The sequence below is a fragment of the Fukomys damarensis genome, unplaced genomic scaffold (genome assembly GCF_012274545.1).
Source record: "Fukomys damarensis isolate Sample0158 unplaced genomic scaffold, DMR_v1.0_HiC HiC_scaffold_37, whole genome shotgun sequence".
Taxonomy (NCBI): domain Eukaryota; kingdom Metazoa; phylum Chordata; class Mammalia; order Rodentia; family Bathyergidae; genus Fukomys; species Fukomys damarensis.
Window position 1 is genome coordinate 50161056 of NW_022900949.1, and position 27886 is coordinate 50188941.

The following is a 27886-nucleotide window of genomic DNA, read 5'->3' on the forward strand; positions in this document are numbered from 1 at the left end:
AAGGAGAATGTATCTAAGACATCCCTTTTGAGATGATGTTTAGAGTGGATGAGGAATGTGTCCAGATTCAGAGTGACAGAGCAGAGCAGTCTCATGTCAAAGCCATTACTATTTTTGTTTTTTTATCCCATATTATCTATCTGCTATTCTTCATCTGTAAAAAGAAAATAATAATATCAACTTTGAAGGTCAGATATTAAATTGATAGTTTGTGTGAAAATATAATTTGGACCAATTTAAGTCACTTGGATTAGTTTGAGGTTGCATGGAGAAAACTGTAAGGCTTTCATCCATTTGAACCAGTCTGGGGTAGATTAAATAGAATGAATTTTATCTGGATTGCATTGGTTAGATAATTGGAGACACCCTTTGAATTTCTTTTGGGAACACTTTCACAGAAATACTGTTGGCTGAGATAAATTTTATTATTTTAAGATAATACAGTTTCATTCTTAGGTTACTAAGGGCTTTATTCAGGAATGATTAGTCTCAGAAAATCATTTGGGCGGGCAGCAAATTTAGCTCAGTGGTGCCGCCGCCACCTGCCTGGCAAGCATAAGGGCCTAAGTTTGATCCTCAGTACCAAAAAAATAAAATAAAATAAATAATTTGATCATCTTTAATATGACTAGTATGGCAAACCATGTGGTCTGTACGTTCTTCAAATCACTACCATCTCCTCTTTCCGCAAGAATAGCTTTATTCTCATTCAAAGTGCTGTGCACTAGGTGCACCTACTTTGGAATTTTTTTAATAAACACAATCATACCCCATGTCTTCATTCAATGCTATGTATGCCAAATTTATACCTGTTATTGCATATAACTATATTGTTCCTATATTTTAATTGTTGTATAATATTCTAGTATATATCTATGCCATAATTTATGAGTCCTGTCCTTTCACTGTTAACAAATGTTTCCATTCTGGGACTATTTAAAAAAAAGATAAAAAACTACACATTTGAAATTTTGATAGCTATTATGGTTTGGATCCAGAATTTCTCCCAGAAGGTTGATGTGTTCACAGGTAATACTTTGGAAGATGATTAGATCATGAGGGCTCTAACACCACCTGTGGATTAATCCATTGATGGATTTGTAATTTGATGGGATCATTGGGACATAATGGAGACTTAGGTGGTTATCTAGTTGAAGGAAGTGAGTCATGGGGGGTGTGCTCTTGGGATTGTATCTTATCCTTGGACTTTTCCTCTTGGGCTTTCTGGCTGTCTTTCTCTGCTTTGTGACCAACTACCTCCATGAAGTGAGCAGCTTTACTGTACCATACCTCCTCTGCCATGATACTCTGCCTCACCATAGGCCCATAGCAATGGAACTGGCCAACCATGACTGAAAACGCTGAGCATGAGTTAAAATAAATGTTTCCTCATTAAAACTGTTCTATTTCAGGTACTTTTGTCACTGTGAAAGCTACTATAACTACTGTCAAATTGTTCTTCAAAAATTTGTACCTAAAAAATGCAAATTAAGGACAAATAACTAACTGGGAAAAAACTACAGCAGATATGAGAAAGGGCAAATACTTTATTCTATAATAGGCTCTTTAAAAAAAACCTACAGAAAAATGGGCAGAAGATAAAAGTTTATATAGTAAGGCAAATGCAAATATCCCTTAAATATGGAAAATTGTCTTTAGTCTTACTGTAATGAGTATATAGGTAAAAAACTACTCAAATACCATTTCTCACCTATCAGATTGGCAAAAAATTAAAAAGATTGAAATAATCAATGATAACATTGTTAGAAGTGCAAAGAATACAGATTCTATGGATAGGAAATTTGGTAGTCTCTCACAAAATTATATAAACCTTAAATCTTTAATTCAGCATTTTTCTATGATTAACCCAAAGGTACACTAGTAGAAAAACAAAAGATTGTATCTATGAGACTATTAATTGCAGTACTGTTTAGTACCAGAAAATTGGAAACAACTCACTCTCCCTCAGTAAGGTCTAGTTGAAGAAACCAATACTTCTATAATAATGAAGTATGATGTAGTTGTTAGAAGTTGTAGTTATATTAGTAAATAGACCTCATATTAAGTTATGGCATAATCTTCAAGAAAAATTGTTAAACAAAAAGGTTCAGACAGTGTATATAGTTTGCTTCTGTATGTGTACATATGCATTAGGGGTATGAACATTAGAATTTCTAATTTATATATTTTTCTGTACTTAAGCATTAAAATAAAAAAAAGATATAAAACAATACAATTCAAAATGGTGTACTGGAGAGGGGAGGGAGAGAAAGCAAAACTCTTATTTCATCTGCATTACTTGCAATTGAACTCAGGGCTTTTGCATTGAGCCACATCTCCAACCCTTTTTTAAGACAGGGTCTCTGTAAGTTCCTTCCCCAGGCTGGGCTTGAACTTGTGATCCTCTTGCCTCAGCCTTCCAGAGTGACACCATGCTCAGTAGAAGCAGAACTCTGAATATATTTTGTTTGATAGTTTTAAGAAGACTTTTTTTTGGTACCAGGGATTGAACTCGGGTCCTTGCGCTTGCAAGGCAGGCAGCAGAACCACTGAGCTAAATCCCCAGCAGTGTTTGATAGTTTTAGAACTAGCTAAATGCTTTATGTAATTATGAAACAATTATAATTCATAAAGGCCAAAAAATGGAAACAAATGTAACAGTAGCCAAACTGTCAAAACCACGTAGGAGCATATATTCTTTCTTGTAGGATCTGTATACTAGCATAATTAAATCATTAGGCAAAGTTCTTTCTAGAAAACTCAGTTTCTGAAAGCAGGTAGAGTTAGCAAATAATTATTTTGGCAATAATAAATTCAGACAGTGATCATTGATGGCTTATAAAACCACTAGGTGAAGGTTTGTTTTGTTGTTTTTGTTTTTAAGTGGGTTGGTGCTCCCATTTGACTTGTTTTCTAAAAAATTTATTTGTGTATGCTTATGATACGTAATAAATATTTTCATCATTGGGAATTGGTACATATACTTATGGCATCTAGATCCTTTTTCCCTCCCCCTCCTTTCCCTTCTGTCCCTCCATCTTCAAAGTGAAGATTTGATGGGGAATTTTATAATTGATTAATTAGTTTAATATCACTAAATCTTCCATTCAGTCTCAACTGCAAAAGGTTCATCCATAATGTGTCTCCTAATATATGTCAGTAAATACTCAAGAATACTTGTCTTCTTTTAACAACCAACAACAAGAAATTGGAAGATAATTTAAGCCTCTAGAAATAATTACCAGTTTGCTAAAGGGAGATCAAGGAATATCACAAGGATATACACCAGCCAAATCCATATGAGACAGGCTGTATGTCAACTAAATGCATGGAAGAGTGGGGAAAGAATAGTGATAGATTTGAAGACACTGAAAACATAGGAGCCAAAAATTGTAATGTGAAGACTATTTGGGCCCTTGTTCATACTAGCTATAAAAAAGATGTCTGAAATGAAATAAATGTTACTAGCATTCTTAACTTTAATAAAGAGACAGTTTTTAAAAGATACTTTGACAAACTTGGAATGTAACTTAGTGATAGTGTTCACCTAAATGTACATGAGTTTGCTGGGTACGATTCCCAGTACCAGAAAGATATGTCTATCTATTTATAACTAAATTTCAATATAACTGATTTTATTTCTAGACATGTGTTTGTATGCATTTTAAAACATTATGACAAGGAGTTACAGATTTCATCAGACTACCAAAAGGAGCCAAGAGCCCATGGCAAAAAGCAGGTTGAGAATCATTGATTTGTTGATAATTTTTGAAGGCTATTGTCTGTCAGTCTTTATAAATGATAGGATTTTATTTCTCCCACTAAAAGTTGAAGGAATATTATGCCTTTGTGACCACAAAGGCATAATATTAAAGTTGGTTAGGATTCTTTGTACTAGTATTCTCTACTTTTGTTGTTTATATTGAAAATTCCCAGAGTAGACTTTAAAGTTTTTACTATAGTTTGGTTCTTTTGCTTTTGTTAAGTGCATGTATAATTTGGATCTTGAATGTCTCCCACAGGTCCTTGTGTTCAATCTTGTCCTTACTCTCAGGCACTAATGGGAGATTGCAGAACCCTTTTAAGCTTCTTTAGAGGTGGGGCCTGATGGAAATTAAAGTTAGGTCATTGTAAGTATATCCTTGAAGGCAATATTGGGACCCTGGTACCTCCACCGCCTTTATTTTATTTTTTGCTTTCTGGCCACTGTGAAGGGATCAGCTCCTATGCCATATGCTCATACAGATCCAAAGCAACAGGCCCAAGCTACCATGGGCTCAAACTTCTAAAACTGTGAGCTAGAATAAACCTTACCTCCTTATAAATTGATTTTTCTCAGGTATTTTGTCACAGTGAGAGAAAGCTAACACAGCTTTGCACAAATTTTTAGTCATTATACCAGTAATGTTAGTAGAATGCCCATTTTTGTATTGTACATTGTAGGGACTACTTACGAAGTAATATATTGTTTTTGTTAGTCTGATAGGTGAATAGTATTTCACTTGTTTTCATTTTTTAAATTATGAAAACATTGAGGATCTTTTAGGATACTTTTTAGAAATGTATCTTCTCTCATAATTCCTTCTTATCCTTTGCCAATTTTTAAACTTTATCAAATCTTTTATATGAACATGAACTGTATGATGTATATTAAATTTTTTCAACATAACAAATGGTTTCCCAAAGTTTGTTAAGACTTTTAACTTTTTTTTTTTTTAATTGGGAATTGAACCCAGGGACCTTTCCACTCAGCTGTGTCCCTAGTTCTCCCCCTTTTAGGCTTTTTTTTTTGGAGGGCTTCACTAAGTAACTAAGTTGCTCAGGCTTAGCTCAAACTTGCAGTCCTCTTGCCTCAGCCTCTCTTGAGTATTAGGATTGTAAGTTGTGCATCAGTGTGCTTGGCTTTGATTTTGTCTTTTGATATTAGGAGTAGGTACAAAAATAGCTACCTAAAATTGTACATGTTCTGTTCCCCCAGAACCTAATGAATGTATTACCTAATGTAGTTAAAGAATTTTACAGTTGTAATTGAGTATTCTGGGAGACACTATCCAGGATTATCTTTATTGCCCCAATGTAATTATAAAGGTTCTGATTAGAGAGAGGTGTACAAATTAAAGTGAGAAAAGGAGAATGATACAGCCATGAGCTGAAGAATGTGGGCAACTTCTGGCAATTGGAAAGAACAAGGAATATATTTTTTTCTACATACTTCAGAAGCCACACAATATTACTGACTCTTTGATTTTAGTCCATAGGATTCATTTTACACTTCTGGCCTGCAGAACTGTAAGATAATAAATTTGTGTTGTTTTTAAGTCACTAAATTTGTTGTAACTTGCTACAGCAGCAGTTGGTTCTAATGCCCATTGAAGTATAGAATGAATGTCTGCTTAACCCTTTTTTTCACTTTATAGTTTAAATATTTTGAGATAATTATAGATCCACATGTAGTTAAAAGAAATCTTAGAACTTACTGAGATGCAAAGTATTGCATAGTTCTCCCAGTGGTAATATCTGGCAAGAATGTAATAAAATGATTGCAACCAGGATATTAATATTGATACAGTAAAAATGTAGAACATTTCTGTCAGCCTGAGAATTCATATTGCCCTTTTATAGCTACTATGCTTTTGATAAGTATCCCTCAAAAAAAAAAAAAAAAAAGTCCATGGTGCTATTGGGACGAAGTAGAGACAGGCCCTAGTGGGAAGTATTTGGGTCACTGGGAGGTATGCCTTGAAGGGGAATGTAGATTTCTAGCCCCTTTCTCTTCTGGCTTTGAGGTGACTGGTTTTGTTCCTGGACATGATTCTGTCATCATTTGCTGCCACAGTCTCAAAGCATGTGGGTCAACTGATTATGAACCAATACTCCAAAATGTGTGCCACCATACTGTAAACCTTGTATCTCTGTAAGTTTATTACAGTGCTTTGTTTCTGTATTGGAAAACTGATCAGCAACAGCCCTAATATACACTTGCTCCTTCTCTTTAACCCCAGAATCATTGATCATATTTTTTTTTTTTTGTCATTTTGAGGATGTTATTTAAATGGAATCATTCAGTAACCATTGAGATTGGTTTTTTTTCATCCAGCATAATCCTCAGAAATTCAGTCAGGTTGTTTTGTCTGTCAGTATCATTCCTTTTTTGGTATGGATAGACTAGTTTTTGTTTAATCATTTATATGTTGAAACACATCTGGATGGTTTCTCATTTTACACTGTTACTCACAAAGTTATAAATATGTATAAGTTTTTATAGAATAGAGACTTTCATTTCTTTGGTATAAATACACAGGAGTGCAGTTTGTGGGGTTGTATAGTTTTTGCATGTTTGATTTTATGGAAAACTGCCAAATTTTTCCAGAGTATTTGTACTACTTTATTTTTTTAAAATTAAATTTATTTTTTATTTTTTGAGATAGGGTCTCACTATGTAGTTGACACTGACCTGGAACTCACGATGTAGCCCAGGCTGGTCTCAAACTCACAGTGATTCTCCTGCCTCAGCCTCCCCAGTGCTGGGATTACAGGTGTGTGCCACCATGCCCGGCTGTACTACTTCACATTTTTGTCAGTGTTATATGATGATTCCGTTTCAAAATACCCTTGTCAGCATTTGGTATCATTGCTCTTATTTTTAGCCATCCTGATAGGTGTATATATTGACATCTTGGTGTAGTATAATTTACATTTTTTGGTTTGATTTTGGAGGGGGGGTTTGGTACTGGGGATGAAACTCAGGACCTTGTGCTTGCGAAGGTCAAGGTCAGGTGGCAGAACCACTGAGCTAAATCCCTGACCCTACATTTTCTTAATGGCACTGTACGTGTCAGTGAATGTATCTTTATATGTTTTATTTTTTGTATAGGTTAAATTTGTTTTTTCTACTATTGAGTTTTTCTTTTATGGATCTTGGTTTTGGTGTAAAGTCTTTGCCTAGCAAAGATTTTCTCTTGACATTTTTCTAAAAGTTTTATAATTTTACATTTAATTCTGTGGTCTATTTGGAGTTAGTGTGTATAAGGCATGAGATTAAGTCCAGTACCTTTCCTTTTTGGCGTTTGGGGGGCTGTTGTATAAATTGCTTCAGCAACATTTTTTATGTTTTTGATACCAGGAATCAAACTCTGGGCCTCACACTTGCCAGGAAGACACTGTACCACTGAGTACATCCCTGGCTAGCAACATTTATTGAAAAGGCTAGTCTCTTTGATTAAATTATTTTTGCACCTTTGTCAAAATTCACTTGGCCATTATTGGTGTGGGTCTGTTTCTGGGTACTCTGTTCTCTCCTATTGTTCTATATCTCCATCTCTTTGCCATTACCCCATAATTTTCACTACTAAATTTTAAGTAGTCTTAAAATTTGGAACCTGAATTTTCTTGCTTTATTCTTCTTTTTACAATTATTTTATCTGTTCTCGTTAGCCTTTCCATATAAACTGTGGATTAATTTTTTTATACATATAAACTGTGGATTAATTTTTTTATACATACAAACATTTTTCTGAGATTTAAGTTATGTGTGCTTTGTTGATCATATGTTCATTGCTAGTATATAGAAATTCAGTTGCTTTTTCTAGTTTCATTTTCTGTCCTGTGTACTTGCAGAATTAATTCCCTTTCTTTCTGTTTTTTTTTTTTTTTCCAGAGACAGCATCTCACTATGTATACAGTTCAGGCTGGCCTTGAAGTCACTGTGTAGGCCAGGCTGGCCAGGCTACCTTGTTTAGATAGATTTCTTGTCCCAGTCTGTTCTGCATTAGCTTCCTGAGTGCCAGGATAACTGGTGTGTGCCACCACACTTGGTTTATTATTTGTTTTGCTAGGCATGGTAGCATGATATAGACTGAGCTACTCTGGAGATTGAGGCAAATATTGCTTGAGCCCAGAATCTTTTGGCCAGAATGTACTACAACATACCTGTCTCTATAAAAGAAAAAAAGAATTGGTTGAAGTTTTAACATAGGTGATTGGGATCATCCCAGTGGGAAACTCAATGCTGTATAGCTAATGTCCCATTTGCTGGCTATGATTGGTTGAGCCTCTTTCTTTTCTCTTTTCTTTTCCTTCTCTCCCTCCCTTCCTTCCTTCCTGTTCTCTCCTCTCTCCCCCTCCCTCCCTCTTTTTTCTTTCCCTTTCTCTCCCCCCTCTTCTTCCCTTCCCCCTCCCTCCCTCTCTCTTTCTTTCTTTCTGCCCCTCCCTTCCTTCTCTCTCCCTCTCCTTCCCTCTTTTCTTTCTTTCCGTGTCTCTCTCCCTCTCCCCCCCATTGAAGCTAGTTTCATTTTTGTTTAAATTCTGAGTTAGCAGGCCAGGGACTTAGCTCAATGGCACCGCACCTGCCTCACAATTACAAGGTCTTGACTTTGATCCTTGGTACCAAAAAAAAAAAAAACCAAACAAACAAAACAAATTTTGAGTTAGATTTCCTTTTACTTACATAGGTACTCAGGGCTTTAGGGCCACCTGGTTAATGGCTTACTGGTTAATGATTATTTTAATAGTACTAGGAGTTGTGTTTTGTTTAGGTAGATTTCTTGGAATTTTCTGTGTTGTCAGTCATACTCTGTACAAATAAGGATGATTTTTATTTCCTCCTTTCTAGTCTATACTCTTTACTTTCCCAACCCTATGATTGAGCCCCCCAAACTCCAGGGCTTTTGCATTGATCTACATCCCCATCCCTTTAAAATTTCTTGTAAATTTTTCAGACTATGTCTCATTATGGCATTAAATTGCCCAGTTAGGTCTCTTGACTTTTGGCTTCTGCCTCAGCCTCCCAGAGTGCTGGAATTATAGACATGCATCACTATGCTCAGCCTTATTTTCTTTTCTTGGCTTACTGAATGGAATAGAACTTCTAGCACTGTGATGAACAGGAGGGATGGGAGTGAACATCCTTTCTCATTTTAGGAAGAAATAAAAATACTCTTTCACCATTAAGTATGATGTTTTTTGTAGGTGAGAAGGTAAGAAATTTACCTTCTGTTCCAATTTTTTAGAAATTTTTTTATCATGAATTGGTGTTTAAATTTTTTCAGATGCTTTTTTTGATACCAGTTAATGTGCTCATAGTTTTATAAATCAGTGTGTTAATAGTATGGATTATGTTAATCTTTAAATATTGAACCAGGTTTGCATCCCTGAAAAAAACTCACACTTAGTTATGGAGTGTTAAATATCTACCTACTACTGAATTTAATTTGCTAATATTTTATTAAGAATTTTTGCATCTATATATCTAAAGGATATTAATAGTTTCCTTTCTTGTACTATCTTTATTCTTTTGACATTATGTTAACATTAACCTCCAAGATTAATTGAAAAGATTTTTCTCCACTTCTGATCATTAGAAATTGTGTAGAATTTGATATAATTTTTTAAAAATACTTGGTATAATTCCTCAGTGCAAGTATTTGGAACTGGGAGCACCTTTCTGGAGGGTGTTTTTATGGATTTAATGTTATTAATGGTTGTAGGGTTATTCAAGTAATTTTACTCATACTGAATGGGCTACAGTAATTTCTAGTTTTGTGGAATTGGTCAGGCTTCTCTGAATTTTCAAATTTGAATTGGTCTGAGTTGTTTGTGTCATTCCCTTATTATCATTTTTATCCTTTAGAGTTTGTAATGATAGCTCTTACATCATTTTGAATTTGTTGCTTTGGTTTCTTATTTCTTGCTAAAACTGTCAATCTTACTTATCTTTTAAAAGAATTAGTTGTTCCATTGATCCCCCCACACACAGTGTATGTTATTATTAGTGCATATTAATTATACTGAATATTGGGTTTCATTGTGGCATTTTCATATATACATGTAACTTCGATCATATCTGGACCTCTTGTTATTCTCCCTTACCTTTCCCTGTTCTTTCTTCCAGTTCCCTTTCTCTCATTCAGGACAGTAAATCCCCAACTTAAACATTCAAGTTGCAAACTTTCACAGTTAGGAACAGACCTCACATTATAAGCATTTTTAGATTCCATTAAATCGAGGAAGTAGCTCACATGTCTGCTGGACATTGTCACAGTGTTGATGCTGTGTACTTACTGTAAAGCATGATAGTATACAGTCATACAGTGTTCAGTCAGAGCCCAGGATGTCCAGAAACAAGAGGAAAAGCAGTACTGCTAGGAAGCACAAAGCAATATACATTGTACTGCATGTTTGGTTGGTTGGTTGGTTTTTTAACCAAGAGTTGACCTCAGGAGCTTGAGCATGCCAGGCAGGCGTGGCGTCACTGAGTTTAAATCCTCATGCCTGTACAGTATATTTGTGTCAAAGGTGTATAGTACTCAGTTCGTTGGGCTTATGAATGTGTACAAATGTTCTCCCCAGACAGAACTCATTCTCAAATTAGGGACTTATGTAGTCTTCCTTTTATTTTCACGTTTATCTTTTTTCTCCAAAATTTCTCATGTGAGGAAAAATTGAGATACTTGTATTTCTGAGTGTGGCTTATTTTGTGTGGTATTATGATCTCTGATTTTATCCATTTTCCTATAAATGATGTGATTTTGTTCTTTGTAGCTGAATAATTCTCCATTGTGCATGTGCAGTATTTATGTTTTCTTTATTCATCCATTGACAGGCATCTAGACTGATTGCATAACTTGGCTATTATGAAGTGTGCTGTGATAAACATGGGAATGCAGGTATGCTGCTACTCTTTCAGGTATATGCCAAGGAGTGGTATAGCTGAATCATATGATAATACTACTTTAATTCTTTTTTGGGGGGTACGGGGGATTGAACTTGGGTCCTTTTGCTTGTGAGGCAGGTGGTGGAACCATTGAGCCAAATCCCTGGCTCTGTTTTAATCTTTTGACAAAAATCCATACTGATTTAATAGTGGCCAAACTAATTTACATTCCACCAACAGTGCATAAGTGTTCCTTTCCCCCAACATTTTCCTAGTTTTGTTTTTTTTTTTTTTTTTTTTTTTTTTTTTTTTTTATTTTTAATTTTTGATTGTAGCCATTATGACTTGGGTGAGGTGGAATCTCAGTGTAATTTTGATGTGTATTTCCTTGATAGCTAAAGATGTTAAACTATTTTATATACTTGGCCACTTGCACTTTTCTTTAGAAGTGTCTTTTAAGTTTATTTGCCTGTTTATTAATTGGATTTTTTTTAAGGGTCTCACTGTGGAGTTCTGGCTGGCCTTGAACTCACTGTGTAGCTCAGGCTGGCCTCTAATTTGTGGCAGCCCTCCTGTTTCGAGTGCTAGGATTACCAGAGTGTACCACTGTGCCTTACTTGGATTATTTTTTCTTTCTGTGCTGTGTTTTGAGTTCTCTACTTGGCAAAGACTCTTCTGGATGGGGACTAAATGTTCAACACCTTAATCTTTGAGGGACAAACTACATCCAGACTGTAGGACTTTCTGTTAACAGATTTCTAGTTTGATTCCATTGTGGTTAGAGGACACACTGTATGACTTCAATATTTTTTAATTTGTTGAGGTTTATGGCCAATTCTCTGGTTTATCTTGGTGTTATTTGTTCACTGAGTGCTTTGAAATCATGTATATTTTACTCTTTCTTGTGGATAGTTCTATAAATGTTGATTAGATTCTGTTTGTTGAATATGTCTTTCAAATCTTTGCTGATTTTCTATTATGTTCAGCTCTTTTCTGTCACTTTGGGGTTTGGCACTTTGGTTTGGGCACTTTGGACTTTACTCACCAGAAAAATTGGAATGTCTCTAATCTCCTCTGGAGTGGTAGCAGTGTAGGTTTCCCACTTGGACTTTGCTGGTGTAGGTTAGTACACAACTTTTTCTGTAGTGTTTGAATGGAGTTAGAATAGTTATTGTCTAAAAGATTTCTCTTTTGCCAGACAATCTCATTTTGGGTCCATTATATGGAACACACATGATGTTCTGTGCCCATTTGTGTGTCTATTTTGCTGACCTTCACCTTCAAATCTCAAAAAAAAAAAAATCTAGGGACTCTATCACTGTGTTATTCTTTGAGTTCTGAGGTCTCTAGTTGTCTTCTCTTCACCTTTTAGAGTTGTGTTTTATATGTAATTTTTAGGAACGTCATTTATAATTAACTAAAGGAATAGGGAAAGGACAACCTATTTTGTCCTCCCAGAAGCGCAACTCCTCTGTCTAGTTTCTTTTTCTTTTTTTTTTAAATTTTGCATGTTTAATGAGGTAGGACTTTGTTTCCCCATTTATGTAGCCAGCTGTCCTAATATTAGTTATTGAATAATGTATTCTTCTGTAATTTCAAATGCCACTCCTCATATAAGAAATTCTCATATATTTGCGTTTTTATATGGAATAGAAGTTACTTAACAGACTTGCCTGATGGACTCCTTCCATTTGCGTAATGAAGCATAATAACTTGATGTTCTTGACACTTTTCCATTCCTACCAATTAGACTGAATCTACTTGCCAGGATTTGGATGTAAGACTTCTTCTAGGGCTGCTTCTAGTTAATACTTATATATAATAATAATAAAAAAATAGTACTAAAGAGTTAATTTAGTGAAAACAAATTTGATTACTTTAGAAAGACTTATCAGTGAAAATTATTGTAAAAAATTACTTGATTTTTGAATTAGGTCCAGGTGAGATAGCAAAATATTTGGGGGGATGTGCCCCAGAACGTCTTCTATATTCAGACTTTTGAAGTATAATAGTACTTTACTCTTAAAAGGCCTAAACTTGTACATTAGGCCAAAGAACGTCTAAAACCACATCTGTGTCAGAGTTTCCTGGATCTCATTCAGTATTCTTTTGGTCTGTTTGTTTTTGTACAATTATTTTAAGTTACTTCAGCATTTTCAGCGCATTTTGATATCCAATGGGATAACTTTTCCTGTAGTGTAAACTTTAGAAAATAAGAGAAAATCTAAATAAAACTGACTTGCACCATAAAGAAATTTACTGTCTAAAGGAAGTAAATGTTCAAAGTAAAGGGCAGACTTTCGTTTTTGTTTTTTTGGTTTTTTTTTAATAACAACTCTAGCTCTCTTTCCTATCAGTTCTCTTTTCCCTTGCTTATCAGTTTCATCTTCCTCTTAATAACAAGAGGGCCGTAGTAGTTCCCTACCTCATTTCTCTCTATGACAAAATCCTGAAGCTGTCTCTATGTTTTTTTGGGGGGGCAGTTTAAGACAGGGTCTCACTATGTGGTTGAGACTGACCTGGAACTCACTATGTGGCCCAGGCTGGTCTCGAACTCACCACGATTGTCCTGCCTCAGCCTCCCGAGTACTGGGATTATAGGCATGTGCCACCATGCCCGGCTTAGTCTCTGTGATTTTAGGAGCTAGTCAGCTTTTCCCTGAAGTCTCTAACATGCTTTTCCTTGCATCCTTTTGGCCTTAATTGGATTAAACCTAGCAAGGGAAAGATTGTCATTGATCTGCTTGTATAGGTTCTTATTCCTGGCTAATAGAGTCATTTGGGCAGGTTTTAAAAATACTAATACCTGATTGATTCTTTAGACCGAGTAGTACCTCTGAAGTACAGGCCCACATGCCTCTTTGTTTTTGGTGTTGGGGATCAAACTCAGGACCTTGTGCTTTTGAGGTAGGCAGCGGCACCACTGAGCTAAATCCCTGGCCCATGCCTGTATATTTTAAAAGTTTTGTAAGTAATTCCATTATGCAGGTGGGGCTTTGATTAATCCAGAATTATCCTTGAAACCAGGGTCAGTTCCCTATGTAGCATGGATAGAATAGAGGTGCTAGTAGAAAAGATAGTTGGGATACTGTTCGGAAAAGAAACATTGATTGCTGAATGTAACCTGTTATGTCCATATACCAGTTCTTATTTTTCTAAGTATTTGTTGCCAGTTTTACATGTTTACTTTTGTAGATAAATTTTTCAAACCAGTTTATCAAGTTTCTGAGTAGCTTCCACTGGGACCTAGAATTTCATTAAATTTAGGGATCACCTGTGTGGTGGTGGGACATTAGGAAAGAATCTCAGTCACTGCCCAGGTATCCTTGGGAAACATTTGCTTTTAGTTTTCTAGTGTCTCAGAAAGTTTATTGCTTGTTAGTGTTAACTTTTTTTTTTTTTTAACATCATATACTAGTAATTATTTCAACTTGGATGAAATTATTTTGAAGTAATTTCAAGCAGAAAAGTGCATATATACCAATACGTTTTTCTGGTTTTGTTGCTCATCATTGTTCATTGGACACAGCATCATCATCTTTTTTTGTAGCATTAATTTTGTGGGTTTTTTTCTTTTGGTACTGGGGATTGAACTCTGGACTTTGCACTTGCAAGGCAGGTGGCAGAACCACTGAGCTAAATCCCCAGCCCGATCTTCTTTTTTTTCTGATGTAATTATTTAAAAGTAAAAGTCTGCCTCTGCATAGTACTTTTGCTACATTTACAAGTTTAGTCTTTTTATATCTCTCTTCTATTTTAAGTATTCTTTTTTTTTTTTTCGTATGGGGGATCAAACTCAGGACCTTGTGCTTGCCAGGCATGTGGCAAAAACCATTGAGCTAAATCTCCGGCCCCTTATTTTCAAAATTCTGTATGATTTCTTAGACTCATTAGATTTTTAGAATTTTGCAAACATGTATTTTTAAAAACTCTTTGTTATGATTGTTAGAGAATACGATTATAGTATACTAGTTAAATGAAAGTTGTTGAGACTTTATGGCTTGGCATTTGGTCAGTTTTTCTGTATGTTCTGTATATATTCTTATTCTTCTGTTTGGACCTAATATTCTATATATCTGTTAGATAAAACTTACAAGTGATAGTTCTTACTAGCATTTTTGCCTCTTTTTTTATTGAGATAAATGCATTAAAAATCATCCTCTGGGCCACGCATGGTGGTGAACACCTGTAATTCCAGCACTTGGGAGGCTGAGGCAGGAGGATCATTGTGAGTTCAAGGCCAATCTGCCTGAACTACACAGCAAGATCTTGTCTCCAAAAAAAGAAAAAAAAAATCATATTGTGTCTTAATGGATTTGTCACTTATCCTTGTGGTTCTTACCAATCTGTTTATTTAGGTTTTTGCCTTCTAACAGTGTAGAAAGGATAAACATTGCTCAGAAAAATATCTGTTATTTGGTATATATAAGTTCTGATCTTAACTATATTGAGAACTTTTTATCATTTATACGACGGGCTTAATGCTAGTGAGATTTTTGCCTTGAAGTTAATTTATATAATATTAATACAGAAATAAAACTTTTTAAAATTAGTATTTTCCCCCTATATTTATTAACAGTGTCTGAGAGTTTTAGGTATGTCTTTTGAAAAGCATGTAAACTACCACTCAACTATATAAAAATACTTTTTTTTATGTCTTTTACAGTGCTGAAACTATTGAAAGATGGCAGAAGAAGTGGTAGTAGTAGCCAAATTTGATTATGTGGCCCAACAAGAACAAGAGCTGGACATCAAGAAGAATGAAAGATTATGGCTTCTGGATGATTCTAAGTCCTGGTGGCGAGTGAGAAATTCCATGAATAAAACAGGTTTTGTGCCTTCTAACTATGTGGAAAGGAAAAACAGTGCTCGAAAAGCATCTATTGTAAAAAACCTAAAGGATACCTTAGGTAAGTTGTTTTTATATATATTTTTAAAATGGATTCTGCAACCTAGTTCTGGCAGTGTAGACAGAATTGTCTTGAAAAGGCCAGAACTGGAATTTCAGGTAAGCAGTGTAAGTTTGGTTCATACAGGTGTTTAAGCCAAGAGACTATTGAAGGGTAATACATCTAGGCCCAAATTCAAAGATAAAATGGTGCTAATGAGCAGAACTCTCACCTTCTAGCAGGAGCTGCTTGAATCATGAGTGCCTGTTCAGTTTAGACTTAGAAGAAATTCTCTCTAATTTAATAGGGGAAAAGTGAGTTAAGATGTCGAGTTGCCTCCTTGGGCATCAAGGCAATTTATTTTACATGGTACATTACTAAATTTTAATATCTAATGGCTTAACATTTTGAACTTCACTTTGAAAAACAAACTCATTTTATTCTATTTGATAGAAGTCTTGAAGTATTATTATTGTACATTAGCATCTACAGGGCTAATCACTTTTCTACTTTCTCTTTTCTTGCGCCCCCCCTTTTGTTCCTCTAACTATGAATTTTGTTTGCTTGTGATTAACTTTTACTGGTCTTCCAGTAGGGCCAGAGACAGTTGCACCTTTCATTGGTCTTGTCTAAGCTAATAGGAAGGAAACACTGCTCCCTTCCCTTTAATTAAACACTCCTTAGCTGACAGGAAGGAATTGGGAGGGACAGAAATTAATTTTGATATTCAGGCAGACATACTGCCACTTAATTGTTCTTTGTGCAGGGGTAGAAAAAATGAAAATTTCTTCTTGGAAAGTTAGAGACCACTGTAGCACAATTGACAATATAGTATGAAATATTTTTTACTTACGACCTTCTATTAGTTTTCATTTCTTGATCAATGATACTGTTATTCTAGAGTGTTTTTTATCAGCAATAGAATACATGATTAATGTTTCTAAGACAGCAAAAGATAAAAATATAGTGTAATATAAAAAATTCCTTAAGGCATTAGGATATGTTTTTGAGCTACATATTTCTAGTGTTCTAAAGATAATTTAAATAGATCTAATCACAATTACATTTAACTGCCCAGATAACTTTTTATCTCTATTTCATTCTTAAGAAACTTGATAACTATATTACAGTGTTACAGTTTTTACCACCTATATTCCAGGGTCATCTACAATTATTGTGTGCAATGATGTAAATTCAGCTTTTGCATTGGTCAGCCTTTTTCCTCAAAATTTCTGTACTCTTTTTTGGTAATTTAAATGTCCATTTAATTAATGGATTTGTTTTGTGATGATTGTGCTGTTAGAGACATTATTTGAAGATTAAGGAGGAAGAAACCAAAGAAAGGATGAATGTATGTATGTATTTTTAACTACTAAAAGTGTATATACTTTGTTTCTTCCAAAATTAGTGAATAATAAGGTCACATTTTTTGGCCATCATGATTTACTTCTTTTACAGGTTCTTTTATAGTTTAGGGGAAAAATGGTTTTGGAGAAAAGCCTCAGAAAAACTTTTTCTGTTGCTTGGGTGTGGGCCAGGTCACATGGATTGGGTGTGGGAAGTTTCAGTGTTACAGAACAGACCAGGAAGCTTACTGGGAATTATCGTGCGCAGTGTTAACAAACTTTGAAAGAGAACACATTTTACTCAAAATGGATTGGTTAAATGCCCTTAAAGACTTTTTCAGTAAGTTATTCTTTTTATTAAATCTATAGTTTTGTTGTAGCTTTTGAAGTAATTTCTGAATTTAAAGGGAAGCTATTTGGAGAGAACTTGGTGATTCACTATAAGCTGGTATTTTATGTTGTTTATGTAATACAAGCTAATTGATTGCTGATACATCAAATGCTGTTTTGACTTACTAAATAAAATCATTTAAAACTTTTAACTTGATTGTTTAAATAACAAATAGGGAAAGGATATTAATCTCTTGCATTTGATGTAGTTAATTCAAATTCAGTAATTTTTAATTTAGCACAGTATAAATCAGTATATATATTAAAAATATTAGAGCCAAGAATTTAGCTTAGTGGTGCCACCGCCTGCCTCGCAAGCTCAAGGTCCCAAGTTCAGTTCCTGGTACTGAAAACAAAACATTAGAGAAAAAGAATTAGGTGAACAAATTCTTTTATCTTCAACCTATGAGTTAATAAGATACCATTTTACTACTTTTTACTTAGATTTTATAGAAAGAGTACAAGGATATCATAATGAAAGTGTTAGTAAAAAAACTAATACTGACTTGCAAGAGCCTGATCTGTGTCTGCTGATGTCCTTTTCATGATCCTATAATAGTAAATTTGATTTAGTATTATTAAGCCCAAGGAGCAAAGAGTAACCTGTCCAGAAAGTCCAGGGAATAGGGCAGAACAGGAGGGGAATAAGCACTTTGTTGAAAAAATGTTTTAATAGTAATATGAAGACACATTTGTTTCTTTAGTTAGCTTTGATAGATAAATGAATCTTTCCAGTGTGCCTGGTAACTTGGGCTTACTGTTTGGAATGTTAATATATTTAAAACTTCTTGCATTTCCACTTTTTGGGTTACTTTCCTTCTTAGAGACTTTAAAAATTTACTTATCAACATATTATTGAGAGCTTACTATAAGCCAGGCAAAAATTATTAAGATTGAAAAAGTATTATTAACTCTTGACCAAATTTACATTCTGGTGCCAAAGTAGATAATATTTGTTATCTGTTAATAATATAATGGATTTCATATCAAGGTATGGTCATAAGTAATATTAACTGTAAATTAACCAGAAATGATATAAAAAGAATATATAGTATTGTTGATAACAGTGATTCAGTATATATCATTAATCATTAGAATGATAAAATTATTCTCTCTCTACGAAGTCTTAAGAAGTCGTTAATCTTAACTACATGTGTAATCTGAAGGCCAGGATTTGAGATTTATAACCAAAATATTCCTTCCCTAAATCCCTGTATCACCTCAATATATTTATTTTGCCAAGCAGCTTATTTGGAGTAGAACAGGCTACTGATTCCCCTTTTCCCTGAATGGATTTTAAAAGTAGAGAAAATAGGATATGTGCTCTTTTTGTTGTAGCCAGAATACCCCTGCAAACAAAAATTGTATTTTATATAGAACAAATGATATATTTCATTTAGATGAAAACATAAAAGCTTAAATAAAAACTGTAATAGAACACTATAAATTTGTATTTAGAATTCTATACTGCTCCCACATAAACCATTTACTAACTTTAGGGCCTAGGATATAGAACTAAACTTGCCTGAATTCCTTTTTTGTTCTTGTTGTTTATGTAGGAGAGTGGCAAGATCATTAGGCAAGACTAATGATCTTGGGAAGTCCCTTCTAACTCTAAAAGTCATATAGTCATGATAAATAACTAAGTAGTCATACAAATCAGGGGAAATCCATCAGAAATTAGTTTTGAAGAATTAACATAAGGACAGAATGATGGTTCACTAAGGAATTAGAAAAAGCAGTAGTATTTCCTTTGGATCCCTTGAGAAGGAAGAATGACATTCTTCCCAGGAATCAAATTCAGGACCTTGTGCTTGCAAGGCAGGTGCAGCACCACTGAGTTCAAGAATGACATTCTTGTTTTGTTTTGTTTTTGAGACAGGGTCTCACTATGTAGGTGAAACTGTCCTGGAACTCACTATGTAGCCCAGGTTGGTCTCCCTTCCCAGCGATCCTCCTGCCTCAACCTCCTGAGTGCTGGGATTATAGGTGTGCCGTACCGCACCTGGCAAGAATGACATTGTTTAAAGTAAGGAAGACCTCATACTGGAAGTAGTACCTAATAAAAGAAACCAAGTCCGTTGCCTTGGCACACCACAACACTGTAATGCCAGTGTTGAGGGAAGCTGAGAGAGGAGGAATCACAAGGTTAAGTGGGCAACTTAGTGAGACCCATCTCAAAATAAAAATTAAAAGGGCTAGAAATGTAGCTCAGTGGTAGAACACTCCTGAGTTTGATCCCCAGTAACACAAAACAAACAACTGAAAAGCCTGCTAAGAACCTAGTCTGATAACAACTTACATGAGTAAATGATCTACTAAGAGCTGCTGGAGTAATGTAGGTGAAGGGATGCAATAGTCCTTTTTATGTATGCTGGCTAATTAAAACATAATGTAGGTTCTCCACTTTGGGTGCTTTCATCACGCTATTGAGAAACTGACAGTCCCAAATAGTGCCATCCAGTAGAAGGATTTGGAAAGCAGATTATATAAGGAAGTTATTGATATTAAGATTTGCCTCACGAAGAAGATAGGTATCACATAAAGATGAACTGTTTTACAATGCTTAACCAGGTTCTTGAAAAACTTCTGAGGATCTTATAATGCATTGTTCTGGTCAAGAAACATTCTGTAGGAACAGAGAAGTAAAATTCGTACATAGTACTGAGGAAGATTGGAAGTTCTGCTCACACTTTTTTTTTTCCATTAAGTTTATTGGTACTTTTTAGGTATACAGTGCAGTTATAGTCATCATTGGGATCTTGTACCTTTACATGATGTATCTTGGTCCTTTTTTTTCCCCATACACCTGCCCTCCCTACACTCCCTCCACCCTTCCCTATTTACAAAGACTTTGTTTCCATTTTTTCTTTTCCCTTTTTGCCTTTCCCCTACCCTTCCCACTTCCCCTACACCTTTAGCAGTTTTTTCCTGTTTCACATTATCAATTATACAATTTGAACCTAATTTACACTTTCAGTTTTTCACGCCAGAGAAAACTACTCAGTATTTATACACGTGTCCTATTTATTTCACTTAAGAGTATGGCCTCAGTGTGCATCCATTTAGCTATAAATGTCTCTAGTTTCTTGTTCTTTATGGCTGAGTAATACTCCATTTTATTTGAAACAAAACAAAACAAAAAACACACATCTTCTTTATCCAGTCTCCAGCTGGTGGGCAATTGGACTGTTTCCAAGTTTTAGCTGTTACAAACTGTGCCGTTATAAACATGAGTATGCATATATACTTTTTGTTTTTAAGCAAAGGTACCAATAAAAATGATTGCCTTAATGTTGTGTGTCTCTTTCATGCTTAGATCTTAGCATTTTCTTCCCAACCCTAGCCAGATCCAACTATGTAGTTCAACAATAAAGGTTTACATAATTTTGAAAAGTTAAATACCAGACACATTAGTAAGTAGGAAAGTATTAACTACCATTCATTTGAGTACCTGCTATGTGGAGTGTCTTGTGCTGTGTACTTTACATACACTTTAAAACACTTTATAAAAATTTTATGATATAGATACTTAACACCACCATTTCACAGATAATGAAATTGAAATTTAAAGATGATTAAATAATGACCAGGAAGAGGTGAGGGGAAAAAATGAGAATCAAGACTTGTCATGTAGAGGTACAAGATCCCAACAATGAATGTAACTGTACTGTATCCCTAAAATGTACCAATAAACTCAAAGCTGAAAAAAAAAAGAAAAAAAATAATAATGACCAGGATTACATAGGACTAAAGTTTAAATTTATATCTCTTTTGCTGAAAATTTTTATTGGACTTGTTAATTTAAGAGTAGAGAAATAGGTAAGCAATTCATTAGAAAGATTTGCTGTAAAACGGACCTACTGACATTAGGAAGATTGTAGTGAACTGGGAGGTCAGGAAATGTTCAAATCTGAATTTTTGTGTCCACCCTTGCCCCCTTTTTAAGAGAACATCGTCTTTCTGTGTTGATCAGGCTCACTTTAAAGTCCTGGGCTTAAGTAATCTTTCTGCCTTAGCTTCTCTGGTAGCAGGGACTATAAGGGTGTGCACTAGCGTACCCAGCTGTGCCTCCCCACACATCTTTATAGGTTGAAATTAACCATCAATTTTTAAGAAGTGAGGTTTGGGGAAGATAGCTAGGTTGTTGAAGACAGGGCCTCAATGAAAGTGAGGTCATTGTCCTTATAAAAGAAGCTCAAGGGGATTTTGTTTGTCCTTTACATGATGTGAGGACTCAGCAAGATGCCCTTTGTGAGAAACAGGCCAGTCTGCCAGTGCCTTAAGTTTGGACTTCTGGCCTCCAGAACTGTGAGAAATAACTTTATGTAACCTTAAGGAGCTTGGTATTCAAGGCTGTGGTGTGTTAATCACAATGTTGTGATTCACCTGCCTCAGCCTCCCAAATGCTGGAATTACAGGTAAGCGCTGTCATGCCTGGCATGAAGTTACTTTTTTATACATCTATATTTTAAATCATACAGGAGAAAAAAAATACAGACTAATACGGGAAAGATAAAATATTTCTGACTTTGGTATTTACCCATATAGCTAATCTTTATCATTACTACTTAGTTTTTCATATGACTTCAGATTTCTGTTTGTTTTCCTTGCATTTCTACCTGGAGGACTATCTTTGGCATTTCTTATAGCATAGGTCATCTAGTAATGATGTATTCCTTCAGTTTTTATTTTTCTGGTAATGACTTATTTCTCCTTCATTTTTGAAGGACTGTTTGACTTTTTTAAACTACTTTTATATAAGTCTGTATAATCATTGGGCTACTGAAGTGTTTTATCTACCTCATCAATAGTATGATGGCATTATTTCCTTAGATACCTGGGGCTAAAAGAAAAAGGAAAAACAGAGCTGGGTGGTACATGCCTGTAATCCCAGCACCCAGGAGGCTGAGTCAGGATGATTACAGTGAGTTCAAGGCCAGACTAAACAGAATGGTCAGACCTTGCCTCCAAACAAAAGAAAGCAAAAGGGAAAACAAAACAAGTTCTCATTTTTACACATTGGTTCTGTATTAGTGTACTCTTCCACTTAGCCATGCCCTTTACAATACTAACTTAACCTTCACACTCTTTTTTTCTCAAAGCCTGTAGGTCAGTCAGAAGCTAAAACACAGAATCTTTTCTAGCTTTTCTTAAGCATGTGTCTAGCCTTGGATATGTGTGTGGATTTATAGTAGAAAAGGAGACACTTTTTTTTGGTACTGGTAATCAAACTTGGGGCCTTGGTCTTGCAAGGCAGGCAGCGGCACCATTAAGCTAAGTTCCCAGCCTTTTATTAGTACTCCCCCCCCCTTAAGTTTATTGGTACATTTAAAGCAAACAATACAGTTAAATTCATCATTGGGATCTTGTACCTTTATGTGATATGTCTTGGTTCTTGTTTTTTCCCATACCCCTGCCCTCCCTTCACCCCCTTCACCCTTCCCTATTTACAAAGGCTTCGTTTCCATTTTTTCCTTTTTTCACATTTTTTCTTTTCCCTTTTTTCCTTTCTCCTCCCTTTTCCACTTCCCCTTTAGCCATTTTATTCTTATTTCACACTCTCAATTATACCATTTGAACCTTATTTACACTTTTAGTTTTTCACACCAGAGAAACTATTCGGTATTTACTCAAATGTGTCCTATTGTTTTATTTAAGAGTATAGCTTCAATGTATATCCATTTAGCTATGAATGTTTCTAGTTTTTTTATTCTTTGTGGTTGAGTAGTACTCCATTTTATAGAAAAATCATATCTTTTTTTATCTAGTCTCCAATTGATGGGCAATTGGGCTGTTTCCAAGTTTTACCTATTATGAACTGTGCCGCTATAAACATGGGTACACATATATCACTGTGGTATATAATTCCTTTGGTAAGATACCCGGCAGAGGGATAGCTGGGTCAGATGGAGCCTCTAATCCTAGTTCTTTGAGGTATCTCCATGTTGATTTCTACAGTAGTTGCACCGGTCTGCACTCCTACCAACCATGGAGAAGGGTTCTTTTCTCCCCACAGTCCCTCCACCATTTGTTATTGGTTGATTTCTTGATAGCAGCCATTCTTTCTGGGGTAAAGTAGAATCTCAGTGATATTGAACACTTTTTCATATATTTATTTGCTGCTTTTACTTCTTTGAGAAATGTCTGTTCATTTCAGATGCCCATTTTTGAATTGGGTCTTTGTATTTGGGTGGGTCTTATTTTTTTGAGACCTTTATATATTCTAGATAGTAGTCCTTTGTCTGAGGAGTAGCTGGTAAAAATGTTTTCCCACATTGTAGGTTAGCTCTGTTGGTGATTTCTCTGGCACTGCAAAAACTTTTAATACAGTGAGATGTCAATTGTTGATTCTTTGTGTGAGTTCTCGTGCTGCTGTGGATTTATTCATAAAGTCTTCTCCTATGCCAAAGTCTTGAAGAGTTCTACCTATTTTACTTTCCAATAAGTTTAGTGTTTCTGTTTTGATATTTAGATCTTTAATGCACTTGGATTTTAGTTTACTGCACGGTGAAAGATAGGAATCTTGTTTTAATCTTTGGCAAGTTGAAGGCCAGTTTTTCCAAGAGCATTTTTTTCATTTTGTTTTGTTTTGTTTTTTGAGACAAGGTCTCACTATGTAATTGAGACTGACCTGGAACTCACTGTGTGGCCCAGCTGGTCTCAAACTCACAGTGATCCTCCTGCCTCAGCCTCCCGAGTGCTGGGATTACAGGCGTGTGCCACCATGCCCAGCCATAACAGCATTTATTAAAGAGGCTATCTTTCCTCCAGTGAGGATGATTGGCTTTTTTGTAAAAGATGAGGTAGCTGAGTATGTTTGGTGTTGTTTCTGCATCTTCTGATCTATTCCATTGATCCTTGAGTCTGTTTTTTTTTTCCAGTACCATGCTGTTTTTATCACAGTGGCTTTGTAGTATAGTTTCAAGTTGGGAATTGTGATAGCCCCTGCCATGTTTCTGCTACCCAGAATGTATTAGTACAGTTCTTGGTAAGGAGTTGGTACATATATATAACTCATCTCAATTCTTTTTCAACCTTTTCCCCTCCCTCCATCTCTTGATCCCCTTCCTGTTTGAAAAAGATATATCTCTGTACTTCCTGTGATCTTTTATTTTTATTTTTATTTACGTTTTGGGTTTATCATTTAAGAGAAACCATGCAGTATGTAAGCTTTTGTGTCTGATTTATTTCATATAACATTGTGGTCTCAAAGTGCATCAGTTTTTCTACAAACGATACAAGTTTATCCTTTGTGGCAGTGTAGTAGTCCATTGTGTATAAAAACCACATTTTTTTGGTCCATTCATCTGCAACTGGACATACAGGCCACTTCCAAGATTTAGCTATTATGAATTGTACTGCTATAAACATGAATATGCTTGAATCACTGTAATATGCTATCTTTAAGTCTTTTGGGATGATTCCTAAGAGAGGACTAGCTGGGTCAAATGGAATTTCTAGTTTTAGTTTTTTGAGGAATCTCCATAATGATTTCCATGGTGGTTGTACTAGTTTACATTCCCATCAACATTGTAGAAAGGTTCCTTTTTCCCTACATCTTTTTTAGCATCTATTATTATTTAATTTCTTATTGATAACCATTCTTTCTGGATTAATACGGAGTGTTTTAATTTGCGTTTCTCTAATGGCCAGAGATGTTGAACATTTTTTCATATATTTATTGTCTATTTGTACTTCTGCTTCTGAGAATTGTCTATTTCAGTTGTCCATTTTTTGATTGGATCTTTTATTTGGGGGGAGGTCTAATTTTTTAAGTCCTTTGTGTATTCTACATATTGGTCCTCTATCTGAGGAATACCTGGCAAAATATTTTCCCCATTCTATAGGTTGTCTCTTCAATCTGGTATTTCCTTGGTTGGGCATTTTATTTGATATAATCATTTTTGTTGATTTTTGGTACTATTTCTTGTGCCATTAGGTTCTGTTCAGAAAGTCCTTGCCTATGCCTGTGTCTTCAAGAGTTTTACTTAATTTAACTTCTAGCAGGTTGTTTGTTTTAGCTTTAGATTCATTCCATTTTAGTTTAGCACATGGTATGGTATATGGATCTATACTTAATCTTCTGCATGTAGATAGGCAGTTTTCCCAGCATCATTTATTAAAGAGCCTATCATTTCTCCAGTGTATGTTTTTGGCTTCTTTGTCAAAGATCAGATAGCTAAATGTGCCTGGGGTTGTCTATCCACTATTCTGTTCCATTGATCCGCATGTCCTTTTTTTTGCAGTATCATGCTGTTTTTATTACTGTAGCTTTATAATACAACTTGAAATCCTGGATTCTGATTTCACAGGCATGCTTCTTGCTTCATTCTTGTTGCTGAGGATTTCTTTTGCTATTCTAGTTCAATATAAATTTCAGGATTGTTTTCTCTAGTTCTGTGAGGAATGCTGTTGATAGTTTGATTAGGATTTTGTTAAATCTGTTTATCGGTTTAAGAAGTGTGACCATTTTAAATTGCTTCTGTCTAACCAGGAACAGGGGATATCTTTCTGTTTTCTAATGTCTTCTGTCTCCTTTTCAGAGTACGATAGTTTTCATTATAGAGGTATTTCACTTTCTTTTTAGGTTAATTCCTCAGTATATAATTTTTCTTAAAGCTATTTTGAATGATATTGTTTTCTTAATTTCTTTCTCCGTGAGTTCATCATTGGGGTGGAGAAATGCTATTGATTTTTGTTTGCTGATTTTATATCCGTCTGCCTTGCTGAATTACATGTTTTTTGTTTTTGTTTGTTTTGTTCTATTTTTTGTTTTTTGTACCAGGAATTGAACTCAGGACCTTGCATTTGCGAGGGAGGTGTGGCGACACTGAGCTAAATCCCCAGCCCCATTTTCTAGGAGTTTTTTGAAGGAACTTTTTGGGGTCTTCTGTGTAGCTGTCTTCTATATCATCTGCACACAATGATAATTTGTCTTCCTATACAAATCCCTTATTTCTTTCTCTTGCCTGATTGCTCAGGGTAATGTTTTCAGGACAGTAATTCCCTGATTTACAAGTGAGTACTGTTCTGGGAGAACATGGAGAACATATGTAAGTTGGATTTGTTTGTAAGTCTTTTTGTGAGTCTTACATACCTTTGACACAGATGTACAATGTATATTACTTTTGCGCCTCCTAGCAGTCACTTCCATGTCACCACTGCTTTTCCTTTTGATTCTGAACATCCTGGGCTGTGTTTGAGCACTGTACTACTATATACTATAGCACAATACAGTGAGCACACAGCATTGCTTCTTGGCCTTTTGCCTAAGATCAAGTGTAGTAAGCACACACCAGCACAACTGTGACAATGTCTGGCAGACATATGAGCTACTTCCATGATTTGTTCACAGCTACAATGTTCAAAATGCAAGGTCCATTCCTACATGTGAAAGTTCACAGCTTAAAAGTGTGTAAGTTGAAGACTTGCTATACTGTATTGAACAAGCATGGTGATAGTGGACATCCTTGTCTTGTTCCTGCTTTTGCAGGGAAACCTGTCAGTTTTCCCCCATTTAATATGATGTTGGCGGTACATTTGTCATAAATGGCTTTTATCAGATTGAGATAAGTCCTTTTATATTTATATTCTTCACAGAATTGTTATTATGAATGGATGTTAGATTTTGTGAAAGGCTTTTTCTGCATCTGTTGAGATGATCATGTGATTTTTGTCCTTATGTTTATGTGATATGTTACATTATTGATTTGCATATGTTGAACCATCATCCTTGCATCCTTGGGATGAAGCCTACTTGGTCATGATTTATGATCTTTGATGATTTATTGCATTTTGTTTGCCAGTATCTTATTGAAGATTTTTGCATCTGTGTTCATTAAAATGATTGGCCTGTAGTTCTTTTTTGGTTAGATTCTTGTCTGGTTTTACAGTCAATATAATGCTAGCTTCCAGGAATGACTTTGAGCCTATTCCTTCCCTTGTGATTTTATGAAAGAGTTTTAGGATTATTGATGTTAGATCTCTGAAGTTCAAAGAATTTACCAGTGAATCCATCAGGACCCTAGGCATTTCTTAGTTGGTAGGTTTTTATCACTGCTTCAATTTCATTGCCTACACAGGAACTTTTAAAATCCCTTACTATCTCATGTACCTGTATATCATTTCCCATTATCTTCCTTCTCAGAATTTTTGGTCTGTCTGTTCTATGTCCCAATTGTTTTTCTTTGCCCAGGCTGCTGTTATCAATCAAATGATTTAGGAAAAGCCACCCACAAAGATACCTTAGCCCTGGGGATGTTCCAAGCCAGGTAAGCCCAAAGCAAGCCATTGCTACCAGAGAACTGACAGACAAATTGAAACCCACAAATTACAATTCTTGAAGAATAAAGTTTGTAAATGGCTCCCTTAGGGATTAGGAGTCGAAGTTTCTACCTTCTGTACTTGGGGCATCACTGACTTGGGGCAAATGGTAGACTGGCAATTTAAATGACATAGTGCCCAGGCATGGTGGCACATGCCTGTAATCTCAGCACTGGGAAAGATAAGGCAAGAGAACTGCTGTGAGTTCTAGGCAAGCCTGAAATACATAGTGTGACCTTTTCTTCACCAAGCCGTGTCTACTTTTTTTTTTTTTTTTTTTTTGG

General features: G+C 35.3%; 1 protein-coding gene across 10 annotated transcripts in view; it reads left to right on the top strand.

The window, feature by feature from the left end:
• The window catches only part of Nck1 (NCK adaptor protein 1), an 87251-nt gene that overhangs the window by 53111 nt on the left and 6254 nt on the right, over positions 1 to 27886 (top strand). For 4 of the 10 annotated variants that reach the window (XM_010625520.3, XM_010625522.3, XM_010625523.1 and 1 more), the window contains one exon: positions 15318 to 15561. In XM_010625520.3, the coding sequence (XP_010623822.1) occupies positions 15336 to 15561 (226 nt within the window). In that variant the 5' untranslated portion in view covers positions 15318 to 15335. Of the gene's footprint in view, positions 1 to 4049; positions 4131 to 10600; positions 10685 to 15317; positions 15562 to 17060; positions 17227 to 27886 lie in introns of those variants that run through there. The other 6 variants (XM_010625521.3, XM_010625525.3, XM_010625526.1 and 3 more) reach the window with 4 other exon arrangements.